Source organism: Lithobates pipiens, unplaced genomic scaffold (genome assembly GCF_037356315.1).
Source record: "Lithobates pipiens isolate NorthernLeopardFrog02 unplaced genomic scaffold, aLitPip1_a1.2 Scaffold_13, whole genome shotgun sequence".
Lineage (NCBI taxonomy): Eukaryota > Metazoa > Chordata > Amphibia > Anura > Ranidae > Lithobates > Lithobates pipiens.
The window spans coordinates 517,083,367-517,105,996 of NW_027507718.1; the positions used below are offsets into that span (position 1 = coordinate 517,083,367).

General features: G+C 46.2%; 1 protein-coding gene across 1 annotated transcript in view; it reads right to left on the reverse strand.

Moving 5' to 3' along the window:
- Positions 1-22,630, reverse strand: part of LOC143975928 (uncharacterized) — a 92,327-nt gene that overhangs the window by 11,431 nt on the left and 58,266 nt on the right. Inside the window, exons 6-7 of the mRNA XM_077478461.1 lie at positions 21,387-21,614; positions 14,566-14,689 (exon numbers count right to left, since the gene is read on the reverse strand). Of these exons, the coding sequence (XP_077334587.1) occupies positions 14,566-14,689; positions 21,387-21,614 (352 nt within the window). The remainder of the gene's footprint in view (positions 1-14,565; positions 14,690-21,386; positions 21,615-22,630) is intronic.

The following is a 22,630-nucleotide window of genomic DNA, read 5'->3' on the forward strand; positions in this document are numbered from 1 at the left end:
CGCAAGTAGGTCGGCCTTAAGATCTGCAATCGCCGCTGTCACTGTGCATTTAATGTCCTGAGCTACCTTCTCCAGATCCAGGAGGCTCGGAGGATGAGTCCCTCCGGCGGCAGATAAGGATGCTCCGGGCATGGTAGCAGGCGATGGTTCGTCAGGCGAGGCCGGGGACTGGGCCTGCAGAAGCACGCGGGCCTGGTGTTTCTGAGACCGGAAAATCTCCGGGATGTGCCTCCCTTGTGGGGTCTGGAGATCCTTAGGGGTGCGGGAGACGGACAAGCTTCTGGTGGATCTGTGCATAGCAGGGAAGGGTGGTAGGCTCCCGTATGTGCAGCTAAAACGTCCCCGGAACGCGGGAGCTCCCAAGTTAGGCAGCCATCTCGGTCTCCGTCCAGGCCACGCCCCGGACAGTCCTTTTTATATTTTGCAAGGGAAAGAGGGTTAGGGCCAGGGCACCCTTCGGTATTTGCAATTTCAATTGGCAGACCCGAGACTTCAATAGGAGGACAGTCGTACAGGGAAAGGCCCCAGCAAGATGCCACTTCTGCACATGCAGGATTGCTGTCTCCTATGATAACAGTACTTAAACAGTTCCTAACTCAAAGTAACAGTTCTCTCAGCTGTACTACAACTTCTCCTTGTAGTTCTTGAGCCCCCTTGAGCTCCTGGTCTCTCACTGGATCCTCTGATTCACTAATCCGGTGAGCTCCTCAAAGCTTTTGCGGTGGTATCTCCCTCAAGCGTCACCCACGCTTCCCTGCTGGGTCACTAGCTTGGCACTTCAGATACCTTCAAGCTTCACTACAAAGAGAATAGAGCTGGTATTTCGATGGGTGGAGGTGATACTCAGTCTCCAATAGTATGCACTGTCTTTTGTGGTATTTGGCTGCCCATTCCTCTTGGCAAAAAGCCTCCAGTTCCTGTAAATTCTTGGGCTGTTTTGCATGAACTGCACGTTGGAGTTCTCCTCAGAGTGGCTCAATGATATTGAGGTCAGGAGACTGAGATGGCCGCTCCAGAACCTTCACTTTATTTTGCTGTAGCCAATGACAGGTCGACTTGGTCTTGAGTTTTGGATCATTGTCATGTTGGAATGTCCACGTACGTCCCGTGCGCAGCTTCCGGGCTGCTGAATGCAAATGTTCCTCCAGTATTTTTTGATAACATACTGCATTCATCTTGCCAACAATTTTGACCAAATTTCCTGTGCCTTTTTAGCTCACTCATCCCCAAAACATCAGCGATCCACCTCCGTACCTTTCATCATAGGCCTTGTTGACTCCTCTCCAAATGTTGCGTTTATGGTTGTGGCCAAAAAGCTACATTTTGGTCTCATCACTCCAAATGAATTTGGGTCAGAAGGTTTGAGGCTTGTCTCTGTGCTGTTTGGCATATTGTAAGCGGGATACTTTGTGGCATTTGCATAGTAATGGCTTTCTTTTGGCGACTTGACCATGCAGCCCATCTTTCTTCAAGCACCTCCTTATTGTGCATCTTGAAACAGCCACACCACATGTCTTCAGAGACCTGTATTTCTCCTGAAGCTATTTGTGGGTTTTCTTTGTATCTCAAACTATTTTCGTGGCAGTTGTGGCTGAAATTTTATTTGGTCTACCTGACCGTGGTTTGGTTTGAACAGAACAACGGAAAATTTATGTCAAATACTTACCGTAATTTTCCTTTCCTGATGGACTCCATGGCAGCCTACGTGTGGGTTTAGTCCCGCCTCCATTACCCTATAGGACGATACTCCCATAAATCTTTGCTCCCTGCCAGAGGCCGTGTTCGGTAACTATCCTACTCCAGCCATTTGGGAGGGAACTCCTGCTGCCATGGAGTCCATCAGGAAAGGAAAATTACGGTAAGTATTTGACATAAATTTTCCGTTTTCCTGACAGACTCCATGGCAGCCTACGTGTGGGAAATAACTCGCCAAAACACACCCGGGTGGGCAAAAAGGCTGCTTAACAAAGATTTATTTGACACCTTCAACCGACAAAACTTTGACTCCAAAGTCAACTGAGGATAGAGCCGCCGGCTCAACACAATAATGAGACATAAAGGTGTGAATCGAAGACCACGAGGCCGCCCTGCAAATCACGTCAGGAGCCACGTGGCGAGAGGCCGTCCACGAGATAGAAAGACTTCTGGTCGAATACGCCGACACCGCCTGAGGAGGAGCCAAGCCCCTTACTCTGTATGCCTACTGGATCGCTTGAACTATCCATGCCGCAATTGACCTGACTGATGCTCTAGTGCCCTTGTTCTTCCAACAGAACAGAACGAACAGGAAATCCGACTGCCGGAATGGAGCTGTAGCTTCCAAATAGAGCTTTAATGAGCGCCCAACATCAAGAGGATGAATTTCCGAGGAATTCGAGGATCTGAATAAGGGTAGAGAGATTTCTTGATTTTCATGAAAAACCGAAGTGACCTTAGGGTTTGACCCCAACTTTGGAACTGGGACCACTCTGTCCGGAAAAAAGTTAGAAAAGGCTCCTTGACTCCTAGAGCTTGAATCTCTGATACTCGATTCGCCGAGGTGACCGCCACCAGGAATGCAGTTTTCAAGGTGAGTTCTCTGATGGAAACAGCCTTACTGAGAAGAGAAAAGAAGCCCAGCACTAGAGGCAGATCCCATTTAGGGAATCTGGGCTTTCTCTGGGGCCTCAATCTTTCTGCGCCTTTGAAGAACTGCTGGATAAGGGCATGCTTAGCCCACTGAACCCCTGTAAATGCGGAAATAGCCGAGACTTGAACCCGGAGGGAGCTAACTGATAAGGGTAAGCCCAAGCCTGATTGCAGGAAACCCAAAACGTCTTGAACTGTGGGTAAAACGTAGGAACTGGTTCTGGGGGACACAAAAAATTTGATCCAGATCCGTTCATACATCTTATTAGTACTTCTTCTCCTTGCACTTAAGAGGGTGGAAATGGCTTCCTAAGGACACCCCAGTGCTTCCAGCCTTCCCCTCTCAAGAACCAGACCCTCAACTGAAGGTGAGCCGGACATGGATGGAGAATCGACCCCTGGGAGAGCAGGTCCCCTCCGGACAGAAGAGGAACTGGGTCCCGAAAGCTGAGGAGGGATAGGAGAGGAAACCAAGGCCTGTTGGGCCAATGCGGAATTTTTGCCAACACCTCCACTTCTTCCCATCTGAGTCTCTTCAGGAACTGAAAGATAATTGGAATTGGAGGGAAGGCGTATGCCTTGTGGAACCACCACTGCTCTGTTAGGGCATCTATCCCGTAGGCCTGCTGATCCTTGAACCTTGAATAAAACCTTGTTAGCTTCCTGTTGAAACAGGAGGCGAAGAGATCCACTTCTGGAGACATCCCCAGGGATAGAACCCACTGAAACACATCTTCGTGAAGGGTCCACTCATTGTTGTCCAAGTGGACTCGTGATAGAAAGTCCGCTTGGACACTGAGAACTCCAGGCACATAAGCTGCTGTTAGGTTGGCCAGATTCCTCTGGGCCCAATGCATTATTGGATCCACTTCCCTCAGCAGAGACCGACTTCTGGTGCCCCCTTGCTTCCTTACGTATGGGACCGCAGTCGTATTGTCCAGCCTGAGGACTACGGATGCACCCATTATCAGACGCGGAAATGCCAACAGCGCTAGGAAGGCTGCTCGAAGTTCTAACACATTTGACACTATTCCCCGAGAGGGAAAGACCCCAAATGCCCTGAGCCACTTCCGATAGACAATTTGCCCCCCAGCCCTTATTGCTGGCATCTGACGTTACTGAGATCCATTTGATTGGAAAAAGAGAGTGGCAATTCAATAGATTCTCCCGACGAAGCCACCAGAGGAGGGAACCTCTCATGGTCTGAGTAATCTCGCTGGACTGGACCTTTTCTCCCGACCATTGGCGAAGAAAACCCATTTGAAAGGGACGCATCCACCACTGTGCCCCCTTCACCATCGGTATAGTAGACACCATGGTGCCTATGATCTTTAGGCAATGAAGAGCACTGAGACGAGACGAAGAGAGAGCGAGGTGGATCCTGTCCCGTACTACTGCAATCTTCTCCTCGGGCAGAGAGATGGTACCTTTTGCCGTATTGAACAGGGCGCCGAGGAACACGAGAGACTGTGTAGGAACTAACTGGCTTTTCTCTAAATTTAGGAGCCACCCGAATTCCTTGAGGGTTGCGATGACTTGATCCCTGTGTTTCGAGAGACAATCCTTGTCCTGAGCAAGAAGAAGCAAATCGTCCAGATAATGATGAATCCGGATTTTCATGACTCTCAACAATGCTACGACTGCTAGAAGGACCTTCGAGAATGTGCGAGGAGAGGTTGACAGACCAAAAGGAAGGCAGGTAAACTGTAAATGAAGCTGGCCAATGGAGAAACAAATAAACTGTTGGAACTCTGTGGCCACTGGGACGTGAAAATAGGCGTCTTTGAGGTCTATTGAGACAAGCCAGTCTCCTGGCTGCCCTGAATGTTGAATCGTGGACAGCGTTTCCATTTTGAATTTCTTATGAAGCGATTTAGACGCGCCAAGTCTATTACAGGTCTCCACGTACCGTTCTTTTTCTGGACCAGGAAAAGAGGGGAGTACATTCCCAAGCCGCGTTGATCGTCTGGAACAGGAATAGCGGCGCCTTGATCCAACAAAGATTTTATGTAGGTTAGAAGAATTTGTCTTTTTTCTTCCAACTCTGGAAAGGATGTGGGAACACACTTGAGTTTGGGGACACTGCTGAACGACCACGTGTGCCCGGAGGAAACCGTCTTGATGGTCCAAAAGTCCTGGATCAAAGCCACCCAGACGTGCCGAAAGCGGAACACCTGGACGGGCACGATCTCAAAAGGACTTAGTAGGCTCCTTTTCCCCATCGAACTGCCCTTTGCGGATTTTTTGAGAGATGTCTGTCTGGACCTCCAAGAACTGGAAAATTCCCGTCCAGGCCTGTAAGTGCGTGCCTCCCTGGCACGATCTTGACCCTGCTTTCCTGGGAACAATCTCCTTTGATTCTGCAGGCGCCTATCCTGGGGGAGAAATCCCGACCTACCCCCAGTGGCTCGAGTCATAGCACTATCCAGCTTATTGCTGAAAAGGGAAGAACCATCAAAAGGAATACGGCACCAAACCTGCTTAGAAGCAGGATCGGCTAGCCAAGGACGGAGCCACAGGGCACGCTTGGCAATTACAGATGAGAGCATAACTCGAGCCACCAGTCGGATAATATCGATCGAGTCCTCTCCTAAGAAGGCTGAAGCTAGTCTTAGTTCTTGAATGGGAGAACTCTTGGCCAGATCTTCAGAAACATTCCTGAGCGTTTCATCAACACTATCGGACCAAACTTCCATCGCTCTAGACAGAGCCGCTAAGGCCAGGGCCGGCTTACAGGCCATGTCAGCCGTAAGATAGATCCTCTTCAGGTCAGAATCAAATCTCCTATCCAGAGCGTCCTTACCTTAGAAGGGAAAAGTCTCTGAATTTTAGATAGAAGAGAATTCTTTTTCTCTACCTTACTCCAATCATCCGAGATCACTTCTCCCAACTCTGAGAGGAAAGGGAAGCTAATACGCTCCTTCTTTAACTGCTTAAAAAACTCTCTTTGTTTCGCAGGGGCCACTACCGGCTCCTCCCAGTTCAGTGTTTCCTTGATAGCTTTGACCAAGGGAGGGAGCAGGGCAAAGTCAAAACCCGAACCAGACTCTTCCTCCTCAGATTCACTCTCTGAGAGGACAGCAGATGGATGGCTAGGCAACGAGGAATCCCATGTGTCCTGGGCCTGAGCATCCCTCCCCGGAGACCTTGGAGACTCTATGGGAGACAACTGGGGGGCTTCAAATTTCTTTAGACTGTCCTTGACCAATCTTTCCACCATAGACTTCAGCTGTTGGTCAGAGTCACTCCTTTCACCTGTCGCTTTAACATCACAGGCATCACAAAGGGACTTGTCAGCAGGAACCTGCGTCCTGCATCCCCAGCATAAACCTTCAGCTGCGTTACCTGGGCAGGCTGTTGAAGGGCGGGAAGATTCCCAGCTATGGAGACTGGTTCTCGCAGGAGAATCATGTCGTCTGGATCTGGAAGAGGAATGCCGGCGGTGGGATTTAGACGAATCACTTCCTCGGTGAGAACTCCGTCGCTGAGTAGACCTAGAAGGGCTGAAAAAGGGAAAACCCCAGCAGTGTTAGTGGAACATTCCCTAATGTTCCACTGTCCCCCCCCCCGGCAGGTAACCCAAAAAAAACAAGTACCTTCTCCGAGAGGGCTGGCCACTAGCAGGCGGTGAGGTATCCAAAGGATCCATCAGGGCTGGAGATAAAACAGCCTTAATTAAACACAGAAAACAGCTGAGGAGGCAGAGATAAACTGACCTTAACAGAGACACATACCTAATGCTGTAAAACCAGGGCTCAGGAATGGCACTGCAGGCTTTACAAGTATCCCAGAATCACTGCAAGTTGTTTTCTGTTTTTAAAACTGCCGCCTTAATGACGTCACGAATTTCGTCATAAAAATGTTAGTGCGCATGCGCGAAGCCCGCAACGCGCATGTGCGAACCAAGCCTCGTCCTCGCGCCGGTCTCGCGCATGCGCAGAATGACCGAGCGGCGAACGAGGAAGTAACTGGGCGGCTGTAACGCAAGGAAACCAGCCGCCCAGCAAGCCAGATACAGCGCTGTGCAGTGTATGGGGAAAGAAAAGACACTGCAAAACAGCAAAGAAACATACAGAACTGACACAGAAAGGCTGCCATGGAAAAAACAAACAGCTCACCACTCCTGTAGACGGACACCAGCCGAGGTAGGTCCCCACACATGCCGGACTTCTGGGAGGAGGGGGGGGGGCGAAAGTCACCTGCTAGTAGCTAGGCTCACGACTAATCACGCGGCTTCACCTGTCAGTGACCAGGCATACACCTCTTCAGCGCCTCTTCCATATGCCCCTTTTCCATACTCCGCTAGTAGCTAGAGCTTATTGGAAATATGCGACTCCAAGTCGCTCGGCCGGTCCGTATCGCAGAAAAAAATGCAAGTCTTCAGGGTAAAAAGACACGTTAGGTCCTATGGAGGAGGACAAAAAAAGAACACGGCCTCTGGCAGGGAGCAAAGATTTATGGGAGTATCGTCCTATAGGGTAATGGAGGCGGGACTAAACCCACACGTAGGCTGCCATGGCGTCTGTCAGGAAACCTAATTTTCCATTTCTTGATTAGAGTTTGAACACTGCTGATTGGCATTCTCAATTCCTTGGGTATCTTTTTATATCCCTTTCCTGTTTTATACAGTTCAACTACCTTTTCCTGCAGATCCTTTGACAATTCTTTTGCTTTCCCCATGACTCAGAATCCAGAAACGTCAATGCAGCACTAGATGAAAGATGCAAGGGTCTGTCAAGAGTCCAGAAACTCATTGACCTTGTATACACACACACACACACACACACACACACTGGGGTTTATTTCCTAAAGGCAAATTTACTTTGCACTACAAGTGCACTGCAAGTTCACTTGGAACTGCCATCACTGCAGATCTGAGAGTGACATGCAAGGAAAATAAAAAACAACATTTTTGCTTGTACATGATTGGATGATAAAATCAGCAGAGCTTCCCCTTATTTCAGATCTTCCCCTCAGATCTACAGTGACTGCACTGCCAAGTGCATTTGCAGAGCACTTGTAGTGCCAAATGGATTAGCCTTTAGGAAATCAACCCCTCTAATTACAAACAAACATCACAGATGAGGATGGTTACCTTTAATAGCTATTCAAACCCCTTTGTGTCAACTTGTGTGCATGTTATCAGGCCAAAATCACCAGGGTATGTAAACTTTTGATCAGGGTAATTTGGGTAGTTGCTGTTGCCATTATGATTTAAAAAGAGTAAACACAGTTGACTGATAATAAATGGCTTCAGCCAAACACTAACCATGAGTGAAAAAAATGTTTTTGTGTTATCGGAAAAATCTGGTCATCTGTGTGCTAGCCTGACGGACTAAAACCTAAGCTAGGGCACCTATTGGCTACTGGCTATGAACTTCCTTATTCTACATCATCACGTTCAAATCCGTCTGACTTTTGGAGTGATTGTGTGTGGCCAAGTCCGTCTGTTTGAAAGTTCGGCGGATTGTATGCCGGACCGTGTCCGTCGAAAAGTCTGGTCGTGTGTACGCGGCATTAGTGTGTTTATCCATTGTTCATTTTTTTTGTGCATGAGTAAGTGCCTGTCTCATACATGTAAGTGGAGAGGCAGTATTTGGGGGCCTCCCAGATTGTAGTAAGTTCCTCCCTACTGACCCCCACAACCACTGGGCCAGGGATGTGGGGAAGAGGTTCCTTGTTCTCATTAACATAGAGGAATCCCTCTTGACAAGATACCCTCCCCATGTTGGGAACATGTGGTCTGGTATGGTTAAGGAGGGGGATGTGCACATTTATCCATAACTATATCCTTGCCAGTCAAGCTGCATGCTTGAATAAGATGGTAGTTATGACTAAGGCCTTGTAGGCTGAAACACATCAACTGGTTTTATGTGCGTTTGTACACTGTGGTTTTTCAATAGACATGAAGATTTTCAAGAGCAGCAGCTCGTTATGCGGATCATCTTACAGACAAGCGACTGTGGATAGAGCACCTGTGATTTCTGCTGACATTTCTGTGTATGAGTAGTAGCATTGTTTCTCTTGTGTGATACTTGAATAAGGTCCTGGTTTAAAATTTGGGGGAACCCTATGCTTTTCTTCTTTTTTTGGGTGGGATACAACCTTAAATTTCATTCTAGGCATGAAGAGTTTTTGCAGTTATATCGCAATTGTGTTGTCTAGCAAAGTGGATCCATTGTCAATCATGCTCGTTGCATCGTTCGAAATTAAAAGTGCTAATTTTAATGGCTAATATGCAAGATACTGTCCTAAAAAGGGTTTGGGGACCTGGCTCCTGCCCCAGGGGACATGGGTCAATGCCTAAAATGTTTTTAAAAATGGCCGTTTTGGCGGGAGCACTGATTTTAATGACGATTAAAGTGAAAAAAAAAGTTTAATATTCCTTTAAATATCGTGCCTGGGGGGTGTCTATAGTATGCCTGTGAAGTGCCACGTGTTTCCCGTGTTTAGAACAGTCCCTGCACAAAATGACATTAAACGGAAATAACACCATTTAAAACTGCTTGCGGTTATATCTGGTTCCGGCAATATGGATGAAAATCATTGAGAAAAATGGCATGGGTAGCCCCCCCTGCCCATTACCAGCCCCTTTGGGTCTTGTACGGATATTAAGGGGAACCCCGTACCCATATTAAAAAAAGGAAATACGTGTGGCCCCCAGGCCCTATATACTCAGAACAGCAGTATACAGGCGGTGCAAACAAGACAGGGACTGTGTAGGTTTGTTGTGTTAAGTAGAATCTGTTTGTAATTTTGAACTGGTACATTTTTAAAGTGTAGCTCCAGTCAAAAAATCTATTTTTAAGCTTTTTGGAAAACATAGGGAAGGGTTATCACCCCGGTATAATTTGTTTTGCCGGCCGTCTTTTTTCATCTCACTTCCTGTTGTCTTCTTCCGTTTGCAAGTAGGAGACATTTGTAAGTTGGATGTTTGAAAGTAGGGGCCTGCCCTATATGCTCTGCAGAAATGGCGGAACAAGGTGTTGGTTTTGCCACAACATTGTAAGCCCTCAAAATGACTCTTGGTGGGCGCTGGTGCACCCTGCTGTGAACGATTATATCAAGAATTGTAATTACATGCCATTGTTGAGCAGTGGTAGAAAAATTGGGCATTTCGTGGTTTTGGTGCTGGTGCCACAACACTATAAGTCCTCACAGTTACTCTCGGTGGGCACAGGAACGGGCCCTGCTGTGAAATATTATATCAAGAATTGTAATTACATGCCCCTGTTAAACAAGGGCTGAAAAATTGGGCCTTAGGCACTGGTGCTGGTGCCACGACACTGCAACCTCTCCCATATACTCTAGTTGTAGTGCAGGAATGAGCCCGGCTGCAAAGCATTGTATCAAAAATTGGAATTAAACGCCCCTGTTAAACAGGGGCTGAAAAATTGGGCCTTAGGCACTGGTGCTGGTGCCACGACACTGCAACCTCTCCCATATACTCTAGTTGTGGTGCAGGAATGAGCCCGGCTGCAAAGCATTGCATCAAAAATTGTAATTAAACGCCCCTGTTAAACAGGGGCTGAAAAATTGGGCTGGTGGCATCACCCAGAACCAAAAATGTTCTTCCAACATATCAGCGGAGGAGGAAGAGGATAGACAATCAACATAACAGGACAGTCACTCAGCATCAGCATAGGCAGTCTTGAAGGGATGTGATATTTCAAAAAAAAAATATTCTGTTACATCAGCTTCAGGTGCTTGGTAGCTGTGGGTGATCCAAGACTGATTCATCTTGATGAAGGTCAGTCGATCAACTGAGTCGGTGGACAGGCGCACCCTGTGATCGGTAACAAAGCCGCCAGCAGCACTGAAGGTGCGTTCCGAAAGAACGCTGGATGCAGGACAGGCCAGTAGCTCAATTGCATACTGTGCAAGCTCTGGCCAGTTATCCATCCTCAAGACCCAGTAAGCCAGAGGATTTTCGGTGGGGAAGGTGTCCAAGTCTGACCTTGCCCCTAGGTATTCCTGCACCATGTAAATCAGACGCTGGTGATGGTTGCTGGAACCGATCATACCTTGGGGCTGCGGACTAAAAAATTGTCTGAACGCATTGGGCAGACGGCCACCTTCTCCACCGCTCCTTCTGACCGATGCCTCAGCAACACGTTGTCCAGGACCAGGAGTTTGTAACCTCCCAGTCTCTGGGAACGCGTTGCACAGACCTTTCTGCAAGGCCTCCCGGAGATGTCTCATCCTCTGCTCCCTCTGCAACAGCAAGATAAGGTCAGCAACCTTACCCTTGTACCGTGGATCAAGGAGAGTGGCCAGCCAGTAATGGTCCCTCTCCTTGATCCGAAGAATACGAGGATCCTTCCGCAGGCTTTGCAGGATCAGGGAGGCCATGCAGCGTAGGTTAGCTGAGGCATTCGGTCCGGTGGCCTCTGGATCACTAAGGACAACATGATCCGCAGCTACCTCCTCCCAGCCACGTACAAGTCCACGAGTTTCTTGGGACTTTAAATCATCCCTACAAGACTGCTGCTGCTGCTGATGCTGAGTGCCAGCCTCCACCTCCATGCTGACACAATCATCCTCCTCCTCCTCCTCCTCATCCTCTTCCTGTGTGATGGGTGGCACAGCAGGAACACCGTCTGGATTAAGGGGGCCTTGAGAGGCAAGGAAGTCCTCCTCTTCCTGCCTCTGTTCTGCCTCAAGTGCCCTGTCCATTATTCCACGCAGCGTATGCTCCAAGAGGTGGACAAGAGGTACAATGTCACTGATGCATGCACTGTCACTGCTCACCATCCTAGTGGCCTCCTCAAACGGTGACAGGACAGTGCATGCATCCCTGATCATGCCCCACTGGCGTGGTGAGAAAAAACCGAGCTCCCCTGACCCTGTCCTGATGCCGTAGTCGCACAGGTACTAGTTGATGGCCCTCTGCTGCGTGTGCAGCCGCTGCAGCATGGCCAACCTTGAGTTCCACCTGGTGGGCATGTCACATATAAGGCGGTTCTTGGGCAGGTTCAACTCCTTTTGGAGCTCAGCCAGCCGAGCACAGGCATTAAATGATCGGCGGAAATGCACACAGACTTTCCTGGCCTGCTTCAGGACATCCTGTAAGCCTGGGTACCTGCCCAAGAACCGCTGCACCACCAGGTTAAGGACGTGAGCCACACAGGGCCCATGGGTCAGTTGTCCCTGTCGGAGGGCGGAGAGGAGGTTGGTGCCATTGTCGCAAACCACCATTCCTGGCTTAAGCTGGCATGGCGTCAATCACCTCTCGGCCTGCCCCTGCAGAGCTGACAAAACATCTGCCCCAGTGTGGCTCCTGTCCCCCAAACAAACCAGCGCAAGCACGGCATGGCATCGTTTTGCCTGCGTACTTGCGTAGCCCCTTGAACGCCTACAGAGCACCGCTGGTTCTGAGGACAGAGCACTGGAAGAGGCCATGGAGGAAGAAGAGGAGGGGGTGGAGGAGAGAGGTGTGTCACAACCAGTAGTAGCATTTTGGAGGCGTGGTGGCGGAACAACCTCTACAACACTACTGCACCTTGTCCTGCATCTTTCCCAGCTGCCAGAAGAGTGACCCAATGGGCCGTGAAAGACAGGTAACGTCCCTGTCCATGCCTGCTGGATCATGAGTCAGTGGTAATATGCACCTTACCGCTGACCGCCCTGTCCAGCGAGGCAAGGACATTGCCTTCCACATGCCGGTAGAGAGCCGGAATCGCCTTCCGTGAGAAAAGGTGGCGTTTGGGGACCTGCCACTGAGGAACCGCACATTGTACAAACTCACGGAGGGGGGCCGAGTCTACCAACTGAAAAGGCAGCAGTTGAAGTGCTAGCAATTTAGCCAAGCTAGCATTCAACCGCTGGGCATGTGGATGGCTGGAAGTTAACTTCTTTCGGTGGTCCAGCAGCGGGGGCAGGGACATTTGCCTGCTATAATGGGACGTGGGTGTACTGCTAGCAGAGTGCCCGGAAGCACTTGGCTGTGACACACCTAATTCTACACCTTCATTGCTCTCAGAGCAGGTTTCAGAGAGGACTGAAGGTCTAGTGGGGTTGGAGATCCCAGCTGATGAGGAGCAAGGAGAGGTCCGCTTTGTTCTTTGGTGTGGGTCTTTGAGGTACGCTTGCCAACGAGCTGCATGGCAGGTCAACATATGTCTGGTCAAGCATGTGGTGCTCAAGTGGCTGATGTTTTGGCCACGCGAGATACGCTTGAGACATATGTTGCAAATAGCAGAGGTGCGATCTGATGCACTCGTCTCAAAAAAGGCCCACACCAAAGAACTTTTAGAATAACGTGCAGAGGCAGCGCCCTGCACAGGCGGAGCTCTGCTGTGTGATTCAGTCTGTGTGCTGCCCCTAAGCTGGCCCCCGGAGGGCATCCTGCCTCGTTGGACATGTGCCTGCTCCTCCTCTCTCCTACCAGGCACCCACGTGGAGTCAGTGTCCCCATCACCCCCCCTCTTCATCGCTGGAGCAAACCTGGCAGTATGCTGCAGCTTGTGGAACATGACTGCCAGATTGCTGTCCTTCTTGAGCATCCCCTCTCTCTGTGCTCACACTACTGCCTTCCTCTAGCTGAGTATCATCATCAGAGCCTACAAAACACTGGGCATCCTCCTGGAGCATGTACCCAACACTGTGCTCAAAGAGTTCAGGAGACTCCTCAGGAGGACGTGGTGGGTCTAGGGAAGGAGCCACTGATGATGACATTGAGAGGAGGGAAGACGATGCGTTGGCAGCTGCTTTGCTAGTACCCTGAGCCTGGGTGAGAGAGGATGAGGAGGATGAAGAGGGCTTGGTCATCCACTCTACCAAGTCTTCGGCATGTTGCGGCTCAACATGTCCAGCTGCCGAAAAGAAGGACAAGCGTGTCCCATGGCCACGTGCTGATGATGACGATGCACCGCGTCCACGACCAGCAATGTTGTCTCTAGACACAGAGCCTGCTTGCCATCTTTTATCGGCTCGCGCCTGTCTGCTTCTCCTTGCTGGCCTTCCAGACATGGTAATGGCCTGAAGGGAGATGGGAAAACCAGCAATTGGGTAGTGTATATTGTGCCGGAGGCACACACAACACCCACTCCTGCAGATGGCAGATGGCTCAATTAGAAAAGAGCTATGTAGGTGGATATAACGGTGTATTCTGCGGTCAGGGCATGCAGACAGCACTCACAATCTCCTACAACTGACTGCAAGCTCTATTTAAAAAGAGCAAGATAGCTAGCTATATAGGTGGATATAGCGGTGTATTCTGCGGTCAGGGCACGCAGACAGCACGCACAATCTCCTACAACTGACTGCAAGCTCTATTTAAAAAGAGCAAGATAGCTAGCTATATAGGTGGATATAATGGTGTATACTGCACTACAGAAGAGCAAGAACGCAAAATCGGCCGATAATGAACGGTGTATACTGTGTTAAAGGTACACAGAACACCCACTAACTCCTACAGACGCCAACACACTACACAAGGCCTCCGCGCTGGCGGCCTTATATAGTGTGGGGCGTGCACTACACAGCCTGAGCTATGATTGGCCACAGGCATCCTGCCTGTGGCCAATCATGGCTCTCCTCGCTGCCAGCGCTGTGATTGGCCAAGCATGCGGGGTCACAGTGCATGCTTGGCCAATCATGAGCCAGGAATGCACTGCGCAGTGCATTGTGGGCCGTGAGCGCCACACGAATTTGGCGCGAACGGCCCATAACGTTCGGTATTCGCCGAACGGGCGAACAGCCGATGTTTGAGTCGAACGTATGTTCGACTCGAACACGAAGCTCATCCCTACTACTGACAAATGAATGATGCCATGAAAGCACCACTGGACCATTAAGATAAAGAACCTTCTGCCTTTACAACCCCTGTAGGATTTGTTTTACCCTTAGGTACGAAGGGGTTAAAGAAAAAACATAGAACACATTTCAAATCCCATAACAGCTACAAATTCTGCCTATTTCAACTATGAACTCTACCAGATGAGTTGGATATCTCTCCCTCTGGACATGCGACGCACTCATAGCAGCATTTGTGAATTGAAGATCCAAATTTTTTTCTGCTGCCGGGTAAACAGGGTGCGGAGCATCGAGATACCGGAACCTAAAAACAAAATGTATTTATTATTATTATTTAATATTATCTACATACTTATGAAGAAGGTGGAATTTTACAAATAACACAAATAGATTTAAAAAAAATAATAAAAAGAAACCGAGCACAGATCTGCTCTGTTAGATGTTCTTCTAGCTTCACCGGCCAGGGGATAGAAGATCTGAAAGCGGAAGTGACAAAATCATCATGGCTTCCAGTTTCATTCAGTACAGAGGAGATTGAGGCATGCATGTGCCTCGTTATCCACCCGCTCTCCATCCTGAAGCCAGTGGATGTGGTCCCGGGAAGAGGGGGAGAGCCCAGGAACCATGTGGGGTGGCAGCAGGTGGGGGACACACTGCACTGTCCACACTATGAAATAATTGGTTAGCAGCTATACAGCCATTACATTAGTTTCATATGAAACAGTGAGTCGGCTGAGTAAAACCGACACTGGATGATGGATGCTATTGCAGCTATCACCTTCTGCATTAGCCCTTGTACACACGATCGGAGATTCCGACAACCAAATCCGTCGGATTTTGTCCGTCGGATTTTGTCCGACAGATTTTGTCCGAAACTGTTGCATACACATGGTCGGACAAAGTTGTTGGAAAATCCGACGTGATGACGTTATTTCGTTACGACGGGACTACGTTCACGCTAGTAGCCAATAGCTTTGGTGTAGGAATTTGATCTGAGCATGCGTGGCACTTTGTCCGATCGGAATTCTCTACACATGATCGGAGTATGTCCGATCGAAGCATTTTGTCGGAAAATTTTACCAACAAGTTGGAAAACTTGGTCCATCGGATACTCCGACGGAAACAGTCCGATGTAGACCACACACAGTTGGAATATCCGACAAAACGGTCCGATCGGACACATTCCGTCGGAATCTCCGACCGTGTGTACAAGGGCTAACAGTTCACTCTATGTCCAAAAAGCCAAACTAGTTAATCTAGGGTCTCTAAAGAACACACAAATCTTAAAGCATTAGGGGTGCTTTACATTTAGGCCCCATTCACACCTGAGCGTTTTGTAGCTTGAAGCCTGAAGCTACAAAACGCTGGAGGGGAAAAAAATCTATTATTCTCAATGGAGATGGTTCACATCTCCACTCCATGTCGCCTGAAGCCGAACGCCTGAAGCTCAAACAAGTTCTGGACCCTTTTTTGTCGCTCAAATCGGGCAGATTTTGGCATTTTTCTTCTTTTTACATTGGTGTCTTTTTGCCCTGGACAAAATCGCGTCAAAACGCGGTTAAAAAACGGCACAAAATCGCTGTAAAAACACAGCAAAATCGCGGATTTTCTGCCTGAAAACGCTACGTTCAGGCGTGAATGGGGCCTTAGAGTGGTAAGGATGTGGAACTCCCTTCCACGGTTGGTGGCGTAAATGTGGAGTGTAGATAATATCAGAAAGCTTTTAGATGTGCTTCGTAGTGAGTGCAATGTGCAGTGATATGGAAAGTGGTAGTGACATAAACACACACACTCAAACTCAAGCTGAACAGCTGAATTGGATGCAACTATGTAACATTGTAAAATAAAGATAGAAAAAAAACAACATACAATAAGAGAGAGCTCTTCTTTTTTAAAGGGGAGTTCCATCCAGAAATGGAACTTCCGCCAATTGGATTCCTCCCCTGTGAAATCCAGGTATCTGATCCCACTACCAGGGGAAAGATCTGTGCAGCGGACTACTCTATGTTGGGCCCCTCCTCCTCCTTGAAGTCAATAGAAGACAATTTTTTCATGGTCACTTTTTTAGACAAGCTATTCTAATGGCGTAGGAATCCCCCCACAGCTCCCACAGAGTATTCCTATGTGCACTTTGAGTGCAGCCAGTTCTTCCATGAGGTGTTTTAGACAAAACGTGAATTTTCTTTTTTGAAAACAGCACCTTGAGAAATATAAACAGATGGTATACTATTATACAGTGCCTTGAAAAAGTATTCATACCCCTTGAAACTCTCCACATTTTGTCATGTTACACCTAAAAACATAAATGTATTTTACTGGGGTTTTATGTGATAGACCAACACAAAGTGGCACATAATTGTGAAGTGGAAGGAAAATGATAAATTGTTTTCAATTTTTTTTTACAAATAAATATGTGAAAAGTGTGGCGTGTATTTGTATTCAGCCCCCTTTACTCTGATACCCCTAACTAAAATATAGTGGAGCCAATTGCCTTCAGAAGTCATCTCATTAGTAAATATAGTCCACCTGTGTGTAATTTAATCTCAGCATAAATACAACTGTTCTATGAAGCCCTCAGAGGTTTGTGAGAGCCTTAGTGAACAAACAGCATTATGTGGGCCAAAGAACACACCAGACATGTCAGGGATAAAGTTGTGGAGAAGCAGGGTTAGGTTATAAGCAGGGTTAGAAGCAGGGTTAGGTTATAAAAAAATATCCCAAGCTTTGAACATGTCACGGCGCTCTGTTCAATCCATCATCTGAAAATGGAAAGAGTATGACACAACTGCAAATGTACCAAGACATGGCCATCCACCTAAACTGACAGGCCGGGCAAGGAGAGCATTCATCAGTGAACCAACCAAGAGGTCCATGGTAACTCTGGAGGAGCTTCAGAGATCCACAGCTCAGCTGGGCGAATCTGTCCACAGGACAACCAGTCATGCACTCCACAAATCTGGCCTTTATGGAAGAGTGACAAGAACATAAGAAGTCCTGTTTGCAGTTTGCGAGAAGTCATGCGGGGGGCACAGCAAACATGTGGAAGAAGGTGCTCTGGTCAGATGGGACCAAAATTGAACTTTGACTCAAAATCTAATTATACCCTTACTTGAAAAAACTTATAACTCAATAACTAAAACGCAAACTTTTGCACCACAGAGTACAGAAGCTCACATTATACTTATTCCGAAACCAGAAAAAGATCATACATTAAGTAAAAACTTCCGCCCTATCTCATTAACAAATATCGATATTAGATTATATTCAAAAATTATTTCTAATAGATTAACCCCAAGAATGCCAGAACATATAAAGTTAGATCAAACAGGGTTTATAAAAGGGCGAGAAACCAGGGATAATATAATAAAGACATGCACGCTTATGGAGTATGTTCAGAGAGCCGCCATCCCAGCCTGCTTATTAACTATAGATGCTGAGAAGGCTTTTGATAGGGTGGGATGGCGGTTCTTAGAAGAGGCATTATTACAGATAGGACTGGGCCCTAGGATGTTAGGCAGAATTATGGCACTATATGCCAACTCAAGAGCCAAAGTAAGAATAAACGGGATGCTTTCAGAGTTTATAAAGGTATCAAATGGGACCCGTCAAGGATGCCCCCTATCTCCTTTATTATATATAATAGTAATGGAACATCTAATTAATGCAATAAGGGAAAATAAAGATATACAAGGGATTAAAATTAGAGATAAGGAGTATAAACTGGCAGTATACGCTGATGATCTATTACTTTATATATCAAATCCTATTATAACAATCCCTAATATAATAAAAGAACTTGATAAATTTGGGGAATTAAGTAACTTCAAGGTAAATTACGAAAAATCTGAAATGATGAATATTACTTTAGAAGATAAAATGCAATTACTGTTACAAAAAGATTTTCCGTTTAAGTGGCAGAAAGAGATGATTAAATATTTGGGCATTATGATTCCGAAGGATCTGAAGCAGATACAAGAACTCAATCATAATGTGATTATACGTAAAGTAATAAAACAACTGCAAAAATATGAAAGAATAACACAATCATGGTTAGGGAGAATAAATATAGTAAAAATGGAATTATTACCAAAGGTTTTATATGTATTCCAAACGCTACCCATTGTTTTATCTAAGAGGATAATGACAGATTTAAGGAAGGCTATAAACAGTTTTATATGGACAAAAAAAACCTCCCGAATAAAAAGAGAAACATTAACTAGAACAAAAGAAAATGGAGGCTTGGCATTACCTGATTTTTTAAAATATATGCAAGCGGCATCATTGATTAGAATTATAAATTGGCAACATGATAGTAAAAATAAACAATGGGTAATGCTGGAAGAGGATATTGCAGGTATACAGTTAAAATTCCTGCCATGGATAAGACCTGAACTAAGGGAGAAAAAAAAGGAACTACCAATTTTTGTGAGAGCTACTTTAAAAATATGGGATGCGGTGCTCAAAAAAGGAAAGCTATCTTCCAGGACTGGACCCCTGTCCCCATTGATGTCTAACCCGGAATTTAAGCCAGCAATGGAAAGTTTTAGCTATTTGAAATGGAATAAGATGGAAAATATAAGACTGGTCCAGATCCTGGTGGATGGTAATATGCCTAGTTTAAGCGATCTTGGATTAGAAATAAAAAACACTGGTTGCAATATCACCAACTAGAAACATTTATTGAAACAAATATAAACTTAATAAATAGACCGTTAACTAAATTTGAGCAGATAATATTAAAGGAGCAGAACCATAAAAATAAACTATCTAAAATATATGTATCACTGTTACCCACAGGAGATATTAGAGACTTAATAGGAATAAAAAAGTGGGAAGAAGAGTTAGGAGAGATAATTGTAGAAGAAGAATGGAAAAAAATACTAGGAATAATACACAAAACCACAACGGCATTAAAACATCAAGAACGAAACTATAAAGTAACAATGAGATGGTATTGGAGTCCAGTGGCACTAAAAATAATTAATAAAGATAATACAGATAAATGCTGGAGATGTGGGATAGAAAAAGGGACAATGGTGCATATTTGGTATAGCTGTAAGAAAGTAAAAAATTTCTGGTTAAGGATTTTTGAGATATATCAAAAAGTGACTGGAAAAAGACTGGCTCCAGATGTGAAGATAGCATTATTCTCTCTTACGTCAGATACAGTACACAATATGAAACAGGGGATAATACAACATATGACAACAGCAGCTAGAACAATAATAGCACGTAAATGGAAAGAAACTACGAGCCCAACAATAGGAGAATGGATATGTGAAATGAACGAAATATGCTTTATGGAAAAACAAATAAGAGTAGAAGGATATATAAATAATCAACTACCAATTGTATGGAAACAATGGGAAGAGTTTAGGTTCTCTAATGGAATGAAGGAATACTTATAATGTGGGGTGGGGGAGGGGGAGGGGAGAGAGAGGAAGGGAGGGGGCAATAGGGATATTAGAGGGAGGGGTGATAGATAGGGAGGGGGGGAAGGGATGGAAAGATGTTAAGAAGAGAGGAGGGGTGGGGTCCTTTTTTTTTTTTTTTTTTTTTCTCTTTTTTGAGTGTATGGGGATATGTTAGTAAATGTTTTATATATTGAGAGAGTTTTTTATGTATGATGTAGTAAATGAACCAGTATGTATTATGGTTAATTTTGAAAAAGAATAATAAAAAGAAAATTTGAAACAAAATTGAACTTTTTTGGCCTAAAAGCAAAACGCTATATGTGGCGGAAAACTAACACTGCACATCACCCTGAACACACCATCCCCACTGTGATACATGGGGGTGGCAGCATCATGGTGTGGGGATGCTTTTCTTCAGCAGGGACAGGGAAACTGGTCAGAGTTGATGGGAAGATAGAGGGAACCAAACACAGGGCAAATCTTAGAAGAAAACCTGTTATGCCACATACACACAACTGGACTTTTCGACGGACTAGGTCCAACGGTCTTCCCGACGTACTTTCGGCGGAGGTCTGACGGACTTTCTGAACTAAACGGACTTGGCCACACACGACCAGACTAAGTCAGTTCGAAAGTCCGTTCATTTTGAACGTGATGATGTAAACGGGACAAAACAAGGAAGTTCAATAGCCAGTAGCCAATAGCTGCCCTTGCGTCTTATTTGGTCCGTCGGACTAGCACACAGATGAACGGTTTTCCCTATTTTTAGTCCGTCTGACTTAAAGATAGATAGATTTGAAACATGTTTTATTTCTTGGTCCGTATGACTTTTGGGAAAAAAAGTCAGCTGGAGCCCACACACGATCGAATTGTCCGACAGTCCGATCACGTGTAGGTGGCAGTAGAGGCTGCAAAAGACTTGAGACTGGGACGGAGGTTCCCCTTCCGGGAGGACAATGACCCTAACCATACAGCCAGAGCTACAATGAGATGGTTTAAATCAAAGCATATTCATGTGTTTGAATGGCCCAGTCAAAGTCCAGACCTAAATCCAATTGAGAATCTGTGGCAAGACTTGAAAATTGCTGTTCGCAGATGCTTTCCATCCAATCTGACAGAGCTTGAGCTATTTTGCAAAGAAGAATGGGCAAAAATGTCACTCTCTAGATGTGCAAAGCTGGTAGAGACATCCCCAAAAAGACTTGCAGCTGTAATTGCAGCGAAAGGTGTTTCTACAAAGTATTGACTCAGGCGGGCTGAATACAAATGTACCCCACACTTTTCACATATTTGATGGCAAACCCAATAGGTTTGCCATTAAAGTTCATGTGCGTGTAAAGGCAGGCATCCCAATACTTTTGGCAATATAGTGTATTCTACTATGCTAAGCTATCAGGAGACGTTGCTATGGGTCAGCATCACAATCGACTACAATGGCCCTGCCTAGATTTATCATTGAGATTATTTATAGGCAGTCCTTTCAGAAAAACAAAGAATAGTTTGCATCTCATTAAATAGAATCCGAAGATAATTGAGACCCAAAGGCTTTATCTTTATTATGAGTCCTCATTTCTATGATGGTCTTACCCCATTGCTGAATTTCCATGTTATGGCCTCGATGTCGATCTGAAATTGCTGATCCTCTGGTGCCCAGGGTGTAAAATTCCCCACGTCCTTATAAATCATATTCATGCCATCTTTATGTATCCAATTTGTTATTTTGTACTTATAAGCAAATTCCCCATATTCATTGAAGAATGGCACTGGTTCCTTAGAATCAAATGAATACTTAATTTCTTTTACATAGTTATACAGCTTCAAAAAATGTAGAAAAGTTATGTCAATCAGGGGAAATAGATTTGTCACAGGGAAATAAGTATGTAAAGAGTTTCTGTTCTTCTATGTCTTGTGCATACTGATTCTGAATGGGAGTGATGTTTTCAGTATTAATCAGCTGGTGCACTTTCAGGTCTCTAATGAGGAAAGTTGCAGGTTCTGCATCTCTTTAGGAATATCTTACAAAAAATGACATTTTTGTTGCAAAGGATGCCTAAAATCTGACTTGTATCTTAGTGCAGAGACTTCTGGGAAAGTCAGTGAGCCAATCACACAAGTGGGAAATGACATTTCTGGGGGATGTTATGTACACAAACAGTGCTATATTTCAATGAATTGTAATGAGAAAATTACAGTGCTGCAGATTGAAAAAGGAAAGGTCATTTTTTAACTTGTTACCACCCATCCATCGTCATATGACAGCGGTGCGGCTCTTGTTCTGGGCCAACGTAATATGACGGGGGCCCATTCACACAGGGCATGCGCATGATCGCTGGCGCGCAGCCCTTCACTGTCGGTGGTGGCGTGTCCCCGAGACACAGCGCGTCACCGACAGGGGTGAACAGCCATTGGGCATGGCTGTTCACCATGTGATCGGCTGCGATTACCTCACGGCCAGTCACAAATGGGTATTCCCCGCTTAAGACCACGCATACACGCAATCAGGAGCACGCAACGCGGTCATGTTGGTGGCCGCAAGCTCCCAGGAACATTGCTTGTCACCGACAAGGGTAAGAGCCGGTTCACACAGGGGCGACTCAGATCCAACTTCAGGTCGCCCCTAGTCGCCTCAGGTCAGACAACATTTAAAAATCAATGTAAGTGAATGAGAGCTGTCTTAATGCACGCTACTGAAGTCGCTCCGACTTCAGAAAAGGTTCCTGTACTACTTCAATCCAACTTGTAGGTGACTGGTACCCATTGATTTCAATGGAGGTCGCCTCCAAGTCGGATCTCCGTCTATACGGAGGCGACTCTGACAGAATTATCAGCTC